Genomic DNA, 12,226 nt, shown 5'->3' on the forward strand with positions numbered 1-12,226 from the left:
ACATAAGTTTATCTGACATACAGTGGGTGCATCTACATGAGACGCTAACTGCAGATTAGCCTAATAACACTGCGCAGTAGTATGCAGTACAAAACCCGTTGGTATTAGGCTACTGTGCAGTTAGCATCACTAAAAAGCTGTGTGCTGGCACTACTGTGCAGTAGCACCAGTTACTGTACATTGATTTAGTACTTGGTTATCCAAATACTAAACTTAATGCACAATAATTATGGTGCATTCATCAACGTGTAGACATACCCACTGTGTGTTGTCCCCTAATCTTCCAATCAAGAGCAGAAACCAGGTATAAATTCGTAGTAGTCCTCATGGGCACTTTAACACATACTTCAGGGTTGGTGTGGGTGGGGGAAAGGGGTGACTCCAAGAACCGCTCTAGTTAAAGCACTGCTGTGTCTTGTGTATTGGCATTCCTGTGCTGACAAATGGCGGCAGGGGCACTTGAACTAAAGCTCATTCAAGAAGCTTTAGTTCAAGTGTCTCTGCTGCTATTTTTAAGTGCGGAGACACTGATACATGAGATGCAGGAGGCTGCTGGAGCATAGCAGTTGCCACACTCCAACAGTCAAGGCTGTTCTGACACGCTGGAATTCCAGTTATGTTGGACCACCCCATTAGTCTGTATATTGCTTGTGGGGGTATGTGGTCACTATAGGTGGCAGAAGGGGGAATCTAATAGGGCTAGCAGGTGCTGCCCAGCCAGTGGGGCATGGTACCGACCCATGAGCAGCTCAAACAGGGGGCATGGCTCCTGGTGAAACACACACCCTGGAAGCATGAGGAGGGAGGGGCATGTGCCCCCAGATCTGGGTGGAGCAGAGTGGACTGCAGCTGCAGGCTGGGGCTGCACTGGGCTCTTCCTGGTGGGTGGGGGCTGGGTTAGGCTGTGCTTGGGGTAAGCGGTGGTGCCCCTAGGAGGGGGCTACAGGAGGGGCTGCAGCCACCCCAAAATTTGCCATGGCTCCCCAACCTCTTACCCAGCAGCACTGCTGCCCAGGTCCCTCCCCTCCCCGCAACTGCTGGGAAGAGCCCAGTGCAGCCCCAGCTCACAGCAGCAGACCTGCCTCCCTCTGTGAAGAACTGGGGGCACACGCCCGTCATGCCTTCCCAGGGTGTGCACAATGGCAAGAGACACCACCAGCTCCCCATGCCCCCCAGAAGAGCTGTTTGTGGCTCCATCCTACACCCCACCTGAGCTGCCCCTGCCCCAGCCCCACTCCTTCCCCACAGCCCTTTACCCTCCCCCCACAGACTTACCTGCTGGGGGGGTGCATGTGCGCATGCACTCAGCCCCCCTAAATAATTTGGTGTCCCTCCACCTATGGTGGTCACTACTGACTGTGTACTGAAATCAAACTGATGTAATTTTTATTAATAACCATTTACTGTTACAAAGCCAAGAAGTATTTAAAAACCAGAAGGAAATGTTAAAAATCTAAAAGCCAATTTCTAAGCCAATCTCATAATTTAAAAATTGGCAATACTTTATACACTCCATTTCCTTGTCTCACATTGGGCATTTTTACATGTCCTGTGGGACACAGTTCCAGGTGCTTTAATTAGTGAGCTGCACTAATTAAAAGAACCCACGTGTCACATGTATCAACATCCCTGTACTGAAAAAATGGTGACAGGTCACTTTGAACTAAAGCTCAAACATTTTTTTTCAAAGTGCCCCACCACCATTTTTTTCAGTGCGGGGATGCTGATACACGTGACACAGAAAGCTGCCAGAGTGCATCAATTTCTGTGCTTCATCAGACTCAAGAGTCTGCTCCGACTGGCTGGATTTCCAGCATGTCGAAGCAGGCTCCGTGCATGTGTATAGGAGCCCATTATGCTGTAGCACAGTTGTTACTGGCTCACCTTTTCTATTTTATTTTACTACATCTTCTTCCTTTCTTTTGTCTTCTCTGCACCTTCTTTTGTCTTTTTCTTGTTGCTCCTGGATTCTTTGGTCTCTTGCCCCTTTCTTTTTTGTTCCTTCATCACCCATGAGACTATATGCTATATAAATGGGAACATCTACGAGGAACTGCATTGTGTTGAACCACGTGTAGTTTACTGACAATTTCCTGTCAATAGAAACAGGACATCTGAAGCCCTGTTCAGAAAAAAGTGTCTTATATAAATTACTGCATTAGCAGCTGCCACAAGAGCAGGCATGGGGTGACTGGCTTTCATATAATTTATTTTTCACTTCACTTCTATGATAGCAGGTGGGTGGATGCAGGTTTATAGTCTTAGCTTGTTCTTTAAAATTATTTTTTTCCTTACCTACCACCATCCTTTTCTAATCAGTTTATTTTCAAGTCAAGAAATTTTGGCTTATGTAGTCAAATAAAACAGCAAGGGAAAATGTAAAGGTGCAAAAGGGAAACAGAAAGGCAGCTAGCACCACACTTCACGGAGAAAATGTAACAGCAGCAGATGTAAACTCCACAACCAGAAATGATTTAGCTTGGAAAGAGCCTTTAGTACATCTTTACCCATGCAATTTAGAAAAGTCACAAAACAGGGGCTCCTTTCCTCTAAGCTTGGAAAACTATGGAGCTGAGATGGGTCTGTTTCCACTGGGATTGCTTCTCTGCGAACTGCACAAAAGTTAAGAGAAGTTCTTCCCACTTCCTAGCCCCTCCCAAAGTCTGCTTCATGGGAGCCCTTGGCTCACCTTACAAAAGGTTTTTTTTTTCCAGGTTTATTCTCCTGGGCTTTGCTAGGCCTATTCAATCTGCACAAAGGTTCCAGAATCAGGTCTGAACCACAAAGCTCTCATCTCTTTTTCATCTTACCAGTAAAGACTATATTCACCAGATGCATCCCTTTCTTTTCCAGTTTGTAGTTAAATCAGCTGTGCATGTCAGCCATACCATGCAAGTTTTGTGAGACAACACAATTTTTCAAAAAGGCACAGAAATACAGGGAGCCAACCAAACAACTAGTATTCATTGGCATGCTAAATAACCCTTCTCAGCAAAGGCTCTTTCCAAGCTGAATTTCAACTTTCAATTCTCAACTTGGGCAGATGTAGGCCTTCTGACGGCTTTTCTAAAAAGAGAAAATATTTATTCCTTCACTCATATCCAAAATGAGCTCAACTACTTCTCCTCAAGACTTCTGGAAGAAATATCTTTTGACAGAGATGAATCAAGGTATGCTTTAGTTTGAAACTGATGACTCTGGAAATTTGTAAGTGAACACAGACTAAAATGGAAGCAGCACTGCAGCCATAGCTGGCCTTAAACATTAAGAGAAACAGTCAACCTGAAAGTTGTATTTACCTCTGAAAATGTCATAACATATCAAATTACAGAGGATGATTAGTAAGGATAAATTCTCTATCTTACATAGTTTACTGTGTATTGAATAGCCTCTCATGTGGAGTCCACTTACTGACAGAAAAGTCCCTTCATAAACAAACCAAGGAGCATAAAAACATTTTTTAAAGGAATTTAAAAACAACTGCAGGACATAGCATTTAAAGGGTGATCTCTCAGAAAATGTATTTTTTTGTTATGTAACAACATTAGCTAAAATTAATTTAATGATTATTCACTTTAATAATGTCCAAAGGTCCCAATGGAATTTAAGAATTATAAAAGGTCTCTGCCATGCAAAGATAGTTAAAAAAAAACCCAACAAACTTGGTATATTGTAACTGAAACATTGTAAAATGCATTTATCACTCCATCTGACAAATCAACGGCTGGCATTGCATAAAGAATCTTAACAACAGGTTTCCATGATCCAGCCCTTGCTTTGATCAATTCATGTATTTCTGTTCTGTGTTCTCCTAATGAACAGCTTGGAAAGGATGCTCTTGACTTCAAAAGACTGCTGTATTCTCACTCCTACTCCAAAACAATACTATTTTGAAGTAAAAGGAACGGTATGTTACTAATACTGCATGCCAAAAAAGAAATTATTTTGTGCAAGGAAAAAATAGGGCTTTTAACCTCAGGAAACTGTGGAATCTTATACTGAACCTGAAAAATGATATAATACTTTACATATAATACCATGTCCTCTACTCAGCAGAAATGCAGCTGGACAATGATCAGAAGAGTTTAATTCTGAAATCTGCCCTAGCTATTAGACAATACTAGTCTGCCTAGATACTTCATATCTGCAGATAGTCCACACCTCCTCTTTGCTCTCTTTTTGACTCCCCACTTTGGCTGCCATGGAGAAGCCCTTGAACAGCAAAGCTCCTTTCCTAGTCAGGGCACAGTTGCTGTTGACAGCATACAAGTGACCCCTCTACATCCAGACAACACTGCCTCTTCACTATTCTCCAAGAAATAAAAAAATAAATCAGGGTGCTCACACACACATACATGCACTTTATAAAGTGACTTACAATGCTGTATAACAGCCATTCAAACCCTCAAGAAGTGTATTAGTACCTACCACAGAATACTTACTGTGAAGGCCACAGCTGTGACCATTATTACTCTCTATGTTGACATTCATCACAGACTAGTTTTGTAGAATCATGGGTAAAAGTTTAAATAAAAACCAGAAGCACAGCTCTCAGGGCTTGCTATAAAGATCCACCCTGCAATTCTGCCAGTGTTTCAAAAATCAAGAATAATATATTACAAAGATTTTCTTCCATTCACAGAGGTAGATCAGCAAGGACTTCTACTTTTCAGCAATATACCACAGGAAACCCTATCATCACACTGTTCTGGAGCAAGCCAGGAACTGCTTCACATCCAACCATCCACTGGCTCAGGCTGTACAGAAACCCATTCACATATACCCACAGTTCACAGCTTTTCAGTGTCAATCAAAAGACCTCTGAATACCTAGATTAGATATCAAGAGCTCTGACAGTTTTTCATTTCTGCTATATAATTTCTGAGTTCAGAAGTGCTCAATGTCCAGGTTCTCCATATTAGAACAAAGGTCAGCACCACCAGCCATGTTTTCATTGGGGAGAAGAAGAAAGCAAGAGTCCCATAGGTCCGCTGCAGGAAGTAGCAGGAATAGAGCTGCCAGGTCAGGAGGAGTGCCATGGCAAGGTGGGCAGGCACAGCCCAAAAACATCCGATGTGGTAGATATGGGAGCGAAAGCTGAGACCCTGACAACGCAGCAACAGGCACCAGCATAGGTAAGCCATCAAGGGCAAGTTAAAAAACACCATCTGAAAAAGAGAGCAGAGAGAGTGTCAAACTTCAGTGTGTCAAATACATTATGCCAAGTATGTCAGGGCAGAGAAAAATACAAGGGGGAGGAAATACAACTGTTCCAGGGACTGTTCTGGTAACCAACACTAGTGTTTCACGCTCCTGGGGACAGTTCCTGGAGTTGGAGCCTTATTTTGAGACTTCTGGGAAAACTGGGATTGTAGCAATCTATAACCAGGGGGACAGGTCAGATCTAACAGCAACTCCTACTGATCAGCAGGGATTCAAGTTTTCTGTTTCCCACAGAAAAATGGGAAAAAACATGGATTTTCCCTTTTAAATGAGAGAAACACAGATTTCTCATTTTAATGGAGAAACATGGATTTCCCACTGTTGCAGAAAGCTCTCTGTAGGTTGGCAGAGTTCCAGCATGCAAGGGGCTGGGGGAAGCGGGAGAAGGGAGGTCAGATAGGATGTGCCATGTATGTGTACACATACACACATGCAAATGGCTGCCAGGCAGCCTGGAGAGCAGCTCCTGCAGATAAGTTTGGTGTGGGGAGGGGAACTTGAGGCCCCACAGGGGAGGGAGGAAGTTGGGTAGGATTGGGGCTGGGGCTCCTGCCCAGCCAGGCGGTGCATGGGACTTGGGGTTGTAATGTGCGGATACAGGGAGTAGGCAGGGAGTGGGAAGGAGCTGCAGGGGACTTGTCTGTGGGGCAGGAGCTGGCTCCCCACTGCTACATGCATTCCTGGGGCGGGGCGGGGGGGGGCACATGCTCCCCAGATCTGTGCACAGAGCAGGAGTGGGTGTGGGCTGCCTGTTGTGGGCTCCCCCCTGCTGCCCTCCCTTGAGGCCCCTGGAGCTCAGTGGGTGGGACCTGGCTCAGCAGGGCAGAGCAGGGTGGGGAAGCTTGTTGCCATTGCTGGAAGCTCCACACTGCTGTGGCAAACTACCTCTTGCCCACCTGGTGGCAGTGCAGCACTGTGCCCCCTGCTGCTGCCAGGCAGGCAAGGGGGGTGCCTTACCAGGGCGGTGCAGAGCTCCTGGTGGCAGCATGAGTTTCTCTACCCGGCCCTGTTCTGCTCTGCCATGCCGGGTCCTACCCACTGGGCTGTGGAGGCCCCAGAGGAAGGCAGCAGGGCAGGGAGCCTGAGCCTGCAGCCCACACCCCTCCCTCGGGTGGCAACTGGGGCAATCTAGGAATATTCTGCTGCTTCAAAGGGATGGGATGAAGGAAAGAATTTAGCCTTAATTAAAAAGGTTCTGCCCCTCACTTGAATATAGAACAACTAGTTTTTAAAGAGCATGAAAGGAGGCACAGCACAGAATTAACATCTAAGCAAACTTAACTGTATGAAAGGAAGCTTGTTGGCAGAAAAAAAAAAAAGGAATTAAAATCACTAATATGTTGAAGTTCTCCATATATCCTTAATCTGATATCCAGTTTACATATAGCTGCAATGCCACCCCTTCCGCTGTGTCTCAAAATTAATTCTGTTTTTGCCAAACATGATATCATCTGATTTTAGTCATATTTAGGAATGCACCAATATAATCGGTTGGCTATCAGATTGACACCAAAAAAAAAAAAGAGAGAAATTACAATACCAGGTTATTGGGTTTTTTGGTCATGGTAATTATGTCTGATAATTACAACCATGTGTCCAGAGCATTCTGGTGGGCGTGGTCTGGTCCCCGTGCCCTGCTACCGGCCAGAGCCTACAGCAGACTACAGGTCCTGGCAAGCAGTGGGAGGGGGAGGGGGTGCTGGGGAGCAGGCAAAGAGCACCACACTCAGCAACAAAGGGACCACTACTGGCTTCTGCTGCTGCTGCCGCTGTCACGGCAGTGCTGCACATGCAGCAGGGGCCTGAGCATTGGGGCTGCTGTGGAGATATGCTGTGTGCAGGTAAGGGTAAGGTGTCGTGTGAGGGACATTCTGCTCTGCCAGGCATGAGACACCTTTGCAAAAGCAGCTTTTCCCCAGCAGCTGTGGGAGCTCGGCTCCACAGGGCCTGCCAGCACTGAGCAGTGGCATGCTCTGGGGCTCCAAACATTCCCAGGGATGCTGCCGTACAAGAGTCCAGCCAGCCTGCCTGGGACAGCAGCATGGGCTGTGCAGGGAATGGGGCTGCAGGTAGGAGCCATGGGTGAGGCTTAGGTGACATGTGTGGGAATAAGGCAGTTACTGCCTTCCTCAAGGGCCAGAGCATGCAGGAGGCGCGCATGCACGCGCACGTGTGTGAGAAATAAATGCAAAACAAACTATTTATGTCAGTAGTTTAAAATGTGTTGCATTATTATTAAATACAGGTTATTGGAGTGGTATTGGCTGATATGGTCAGTTAATCATCAGCTATCAGTATCAGCCAAGAACATCTTGATTGGTGCATCCCATCACATTCCTAAGTTTTTGAACCCAAGACGAGATTTCTTGGTAGGTATCACATAACCAATAAAGGCAGAGAAATGTTGCGTTAGTCTGAAAGGTCAAGCAAAAAGTAAGTTGGGGTACCTTAGAAACTAACTGTTTCAGAGAGGCATGAGCTTTTGTAGGTGACAGTCTACTAGATTTGAACCAATGTGTTTCTCAGATGCTTCCCTGCCATACCTTCTACCTATCAAACAAGTGTATACTACAAACAACTGTGTTCATTTGATCAAATATTCCATCAGCAGAAATAACTAGATGTAGTTCATGTAATCCACCAAATTATATTTAACACTGTGATCCCTTTTTAAAAGTCACAATATCACTATGTCTCCCTCTCCATTTCTAAAATTCAGAAGTGCTTTGGAAAAACTCTCACAGACTAAAACTATTTATCAGTGTTCATCTCTGAATCCTTACCTGTAAAATACCAACTACAAATGTCAAGCCGCCTTGCAGGAAGTGGCCACCAACAAATACCCCAAAGGAAAAGCAGGCACCTAGCTGGCCATCAATCACCTCACCCACAAACCAGGGTCCTGGGAGGAGGAAAGCAATTAAGTAGTAACAACAGTAAAAATAATATAGAAATGACCTTAGTTCACTAGTCATAAGAATGAACTAATTAAAGTATTTGTAGTCTGTTTCAGACTGACATGACACAGCCTGAAAACCAGTAAAATAAACATTTGTTTCTCATATGAGCAAAGCATGCTGCTGCATTGATTAATGCCATCTGATTGCCATCAACCAAGAGCATGATTATGTAAAAATTCTGATACCACACATGACATTTTGCTGCAAGCATAAGTGATGCATCCACTGAAACTATCCTTCTGCAACACAGACCTTCCACCAGGATTGCTCTATGTTTCTGTGTTTGTCTTCCACATGTTGTTTTAAAACCTGTGCAAGTTACAAGTGAAAGTGGGCTTAGCCCTCTTGGTCTAGTGGCCTTCCAGAAGTCACCACATAATCTGGTACCATTTTTCTAAAGACCAAACTGAGGAAGCAGTGTGCTTATAGATCAGAGCTGAAATGCCACAGAAGCTTCAACATGGAATCTACATACCATGGATTCATATTATGCCAAGTTATAACCAGCCCTTTGTCTGTAAGGGTGTTTATAGATGTGCTCTGGGAGAACGAGGGGCACTTTAAATGGAGCAGCTCCAAGAACCGCTCTAATTAAGGCACCTGAAGTGTCACGTGTATCAGCATCCCCGGGCCGAAAAATGGCAGCAGAGGCACTTTAACTAAAGCTTGAACGAGCTTTAGTTAAAGTACCCCCACTGCCATTTTTCAGCATAGAGACACTGATACAAGTGACACTGGAGTCTGCTGGAGCAGACCATGTTCCAGCAGACTCAATTAATTGAGTCTGTTCTGACACATTGTAATTACAACATGGAGCAGTCTCCATGCACGTGTATAGGCACCCTAAAACAATAAGTGAAGCTCAAACTGAAATAAATTTATTTTTTAATTTAGTCATTTTAGAATACAAATACATCATACAATAGGTCAGAATCCTCTACAAATAAACCTCTGGTCTTACTCAATAAGAATTCTTTAACTTAATAACAATGTATGAGTGATATAGCAGTGATGTTCCAGAAATTATATAAGGGGCAAGGATTTCTTAGGGTGGTATCTTTTATTGGACCAACTATGTAGCTGGGAAAAAATTAGATGAGCTTTTGAATGAAAGTCACTCTAAGTCACAACACAACTTTGGTAACTTTTTCTTATTGCCTAAAGTTTTCAGTAGGCTTTTCTATTAACATTTAACATTCTATTAACATTCTATCCACATTTAAAAAAACCCCCATTCATATCCCCCATGTTTTAAACTACTTACCCAAAACTGTGTATAGGCTTAGTATCAGAACAGAGTAGTAGAAGATGTTTGTTTTGCTCAAGACATGGAGGGAAAAGGAGGTCAACATTACTAATCCTGGAGGTCCTAAATGTAAAGAACATTTCAGAAAAATTAATTTACAGTACAGACAAAACATGCGAGATCCTCATCTAAAAAAATCTACAAAATGTTTATTTAGAATATGTTACAAAAATGTTACAAATTAACATAATATTAAATATATTTGCAACTGAAACACATGGAAATAAACTGCTGCTATTGTTAATGTGGTAGCTGAGTGAAAACAAATTGTGCTGAAAACACAGCATTCAGGATGAAACTTAATTTAAAGAAACAATCTTTCATTTGAAACATTATTTTTTTGACTCAGTTCAAAATGCGGTTATCACTTGATCGCCAAACAGCTGTTAGGAACACTAATCCAATGACAGAATTTTCTAGCACAAACCCACTAGTCTGTCCCCTACAAAACCTGGAAAAAAGCCAAGAAAAAACTACTGCTGCAAGTGAACATACTTAACTCCAGGTGAATAAAATGGAGTGATTGTTGAAATACGGAGAAAATTAACTTAATTAGAATGAAATGTGGGAGAACATTGGCCTTAAACTGACACAAATGGCAAAATATTCAAAATAGTAAAAAATATATATAAATCCTAAGAGTGGGTCAATATAGACTAGATTAATTAGTGTTGGGTATTTGACTGGTCAAATAAAGTGAGGTCAACTGACTAATCAAATATCAGTCAAATTTGTAAAAAATTGCAAAAAGGTCCAAATAATACACAGTAAAAGCACAGATTTTCTGTTAAGAAATGTATCAAAAACAAATCATATTTATGTCAATAAAACTACAAAAAAGTAGTTTTTTTGTAAAACTGCTATAATCTTTGACTGGTCAATTGATTGGTCAACTGACAATACTTGACTGGTCAATTGACCAGCATGCCAACCCTACTTTTTTTTTTAAATTCTAGTCCATACTTGCTAGAATCTGATGGCAAAACCTGATGGGTAGGGAAGGCAGCTGGCTCCAGCATTGCCAGCATATCGGGCTTCTCTCCTGTGCTGTACAAATGCAGGGGTTGCACGTTCACAGTGAGGAGCACTGGCACTAGGGACTGCCCAGTAGGGGCTGTGCTCCTCCCCATGATGTGCAACACTGGTCGGAGCTGCATCCTGCTGGGCATGAGTGCCCCACCTGCTGCAGAGCCATGGGGGGGTGCAAGGGGTTCCCACCCCCCCCCCACACTCTTTCATACCCACACTCTGCCCCCATAACCCCTCACATGTACACAACATACCCTATGTCTCCCCACGCAGCCACACCCCCTTATAAATCTCCCCCATACACACACAATATACAAAACCACAAATTTATTTTTGAGTTATTATGCAAATCACTTCTATATACTGTATGCAAATGCAAGTCATGACAAAAATATTTTTTGCAATAAAATTAAAATATGTCATGGTAGGTGTTTGACTTTTAGTGTATGATTTTTTTTTTCTGGTTCTAAGATGGCAAGCCCCCTTCCCAAAAGGAGTATTTCCAGGTGGAAAGGGGAGGGACTTCTGGTGGCAAAGGTAAGGGGGTGGAACTTCTGGTCCTAGGATGGTAACCAGGGGGCGGGGCAAATATCAAGGGGTGGGGCTACCCACATGGCCCTCAAAAGCTCACCAAACCTCCTTAAGCAGCCCTCTGCCCAAAATAATCTCCTGCCCCTGCCCTAGAGCGCAGGACCGCCCTCATGAAAATCAGCAGTTATCAGATCGATCTGTATAACATTTATTGGTTATCTGCCGAGACATGACTGGTCAGAAGGTGCTAGCTCATTTCCAGGTGCTACGTTTTATGAAGATAGCTAAAAATACATTATTTTCCTACATAAGCAGTTGCTGTAGTTACCACAAGGATGCTACATGACCATGAATATAAAGAGAGGGCCTGTGCACACATGAATGGGAAAGGAAGTGGTAACCACCTCTGTAAGATGTGCTCTAAACAATGTTTACAGGGTATGCTTCAGCAGCGTTAGTCTATCAATTCTCATTAAACAAAATTTACCACTCCACAAAATATTAAATTACAATAAAGGAAGAAGCATAAACTATACCATTCCTGTGGAAAACTGAAAGCCTAGTCATGTTGGATGTGTGCCCAAACCCATAAGAAAAGCTAACTGAGACAGAAGCCAATACTTGTTTGTTTTTTTGGGTCATTTTTTTTTTTGGGTGGGGGGGTAGGGGGCAGGGTTCTTTCCAATTAACAGCAATGACAAATCATTCTGTATCAACTACAGTTAAATAGGCACTAAATAGTTTGGACTCTCTTTTCCTGTAAATAAAATATTCCTGTAAGCAAACTGAGTTTAAGGCTTCTGTCAATGGGATTTTGTCTAAGCAAACAATACAGAATCAATTTAATATATTAGATATTCTTTGGCCATTTTAGAAACAAACTGGCAGCTAGAAGGGATCAAATCAAGCTAGGAGGTACTATGTGCAAGGCTTTCATACTAAACTGCAATGTAATTATTAATGACTTTTTTTGGCACAAAGTTGAAGGGGGGAAAATGAGTACTGATTAAAAAAAAGCAAAACATATCCAGACAAAACACTGGTTCCTACCTTTCAGCGTTGGCTTTCGAAGATATCTGAAAACAAGGAGCAAAAAGATCTGAACTGCAACAGTCACTCCAAAAAGTAATCGAGCCTGAAAGCATACACGCCGTTATTCTCATGAAACAAAACTTGA

At 43.0% G+C, this 12,226-nt stretch overlaps 1 protein-coding gene across 6 annotated transcripts in view; it reads right to left on the reverse strand.

Moving 5' to 3' along the window:
• Positions 1–1,353: 1,353 nt before the first annotated feature.
• TMEM62 (transmembrane protein 62) overlaps positions 1,354–12,226 on the reverse strand; it is a 45,519-nt gene continuing 34,646 nt past the window's right edge. For all 6 annotated transcript variants that reach the window (XM_090033323.1, XM_090033321.1, XM_090033326.1 and 3 more), the window contains 4 exons: positions 12,100–12,184; positions 9,448–9,552; positions 8,007–8,125; positions 1,354–5,168 (listed from right to left, as the gene is read on the reverse strand). In XM_090033323.1, coding sequence (XP_089889449.1) covers positions 4,842–5,168; positions 8,007–8,125; positions 9,448–9,552; positions 12,100–12,184 — 636 coding nt within the window. In that variant the 3' untranslated portion in view covers positions 1,354–4,841. The remainder of the gene's footprint in view (positions 5,169–8,006; positions 8,126–9,447; positions 9,553–12,099; positions 12,185–12,226) is intronic.

The sequence above is a fragment of the Crocodylus siamensis genome, chromosome 2 (assembly GCF_052110815.1).
Source record: "Crocodylus siamensis isolate JL-2025a chromosome 2, ASM5211081v1, whole genome shotgun sequence".
Lineage (NCBI taxonomy): Eukaryota > Metazoa > Chordata > Crocodylia > Crocodylidae > Crocodylus > Crocodylus siamensis.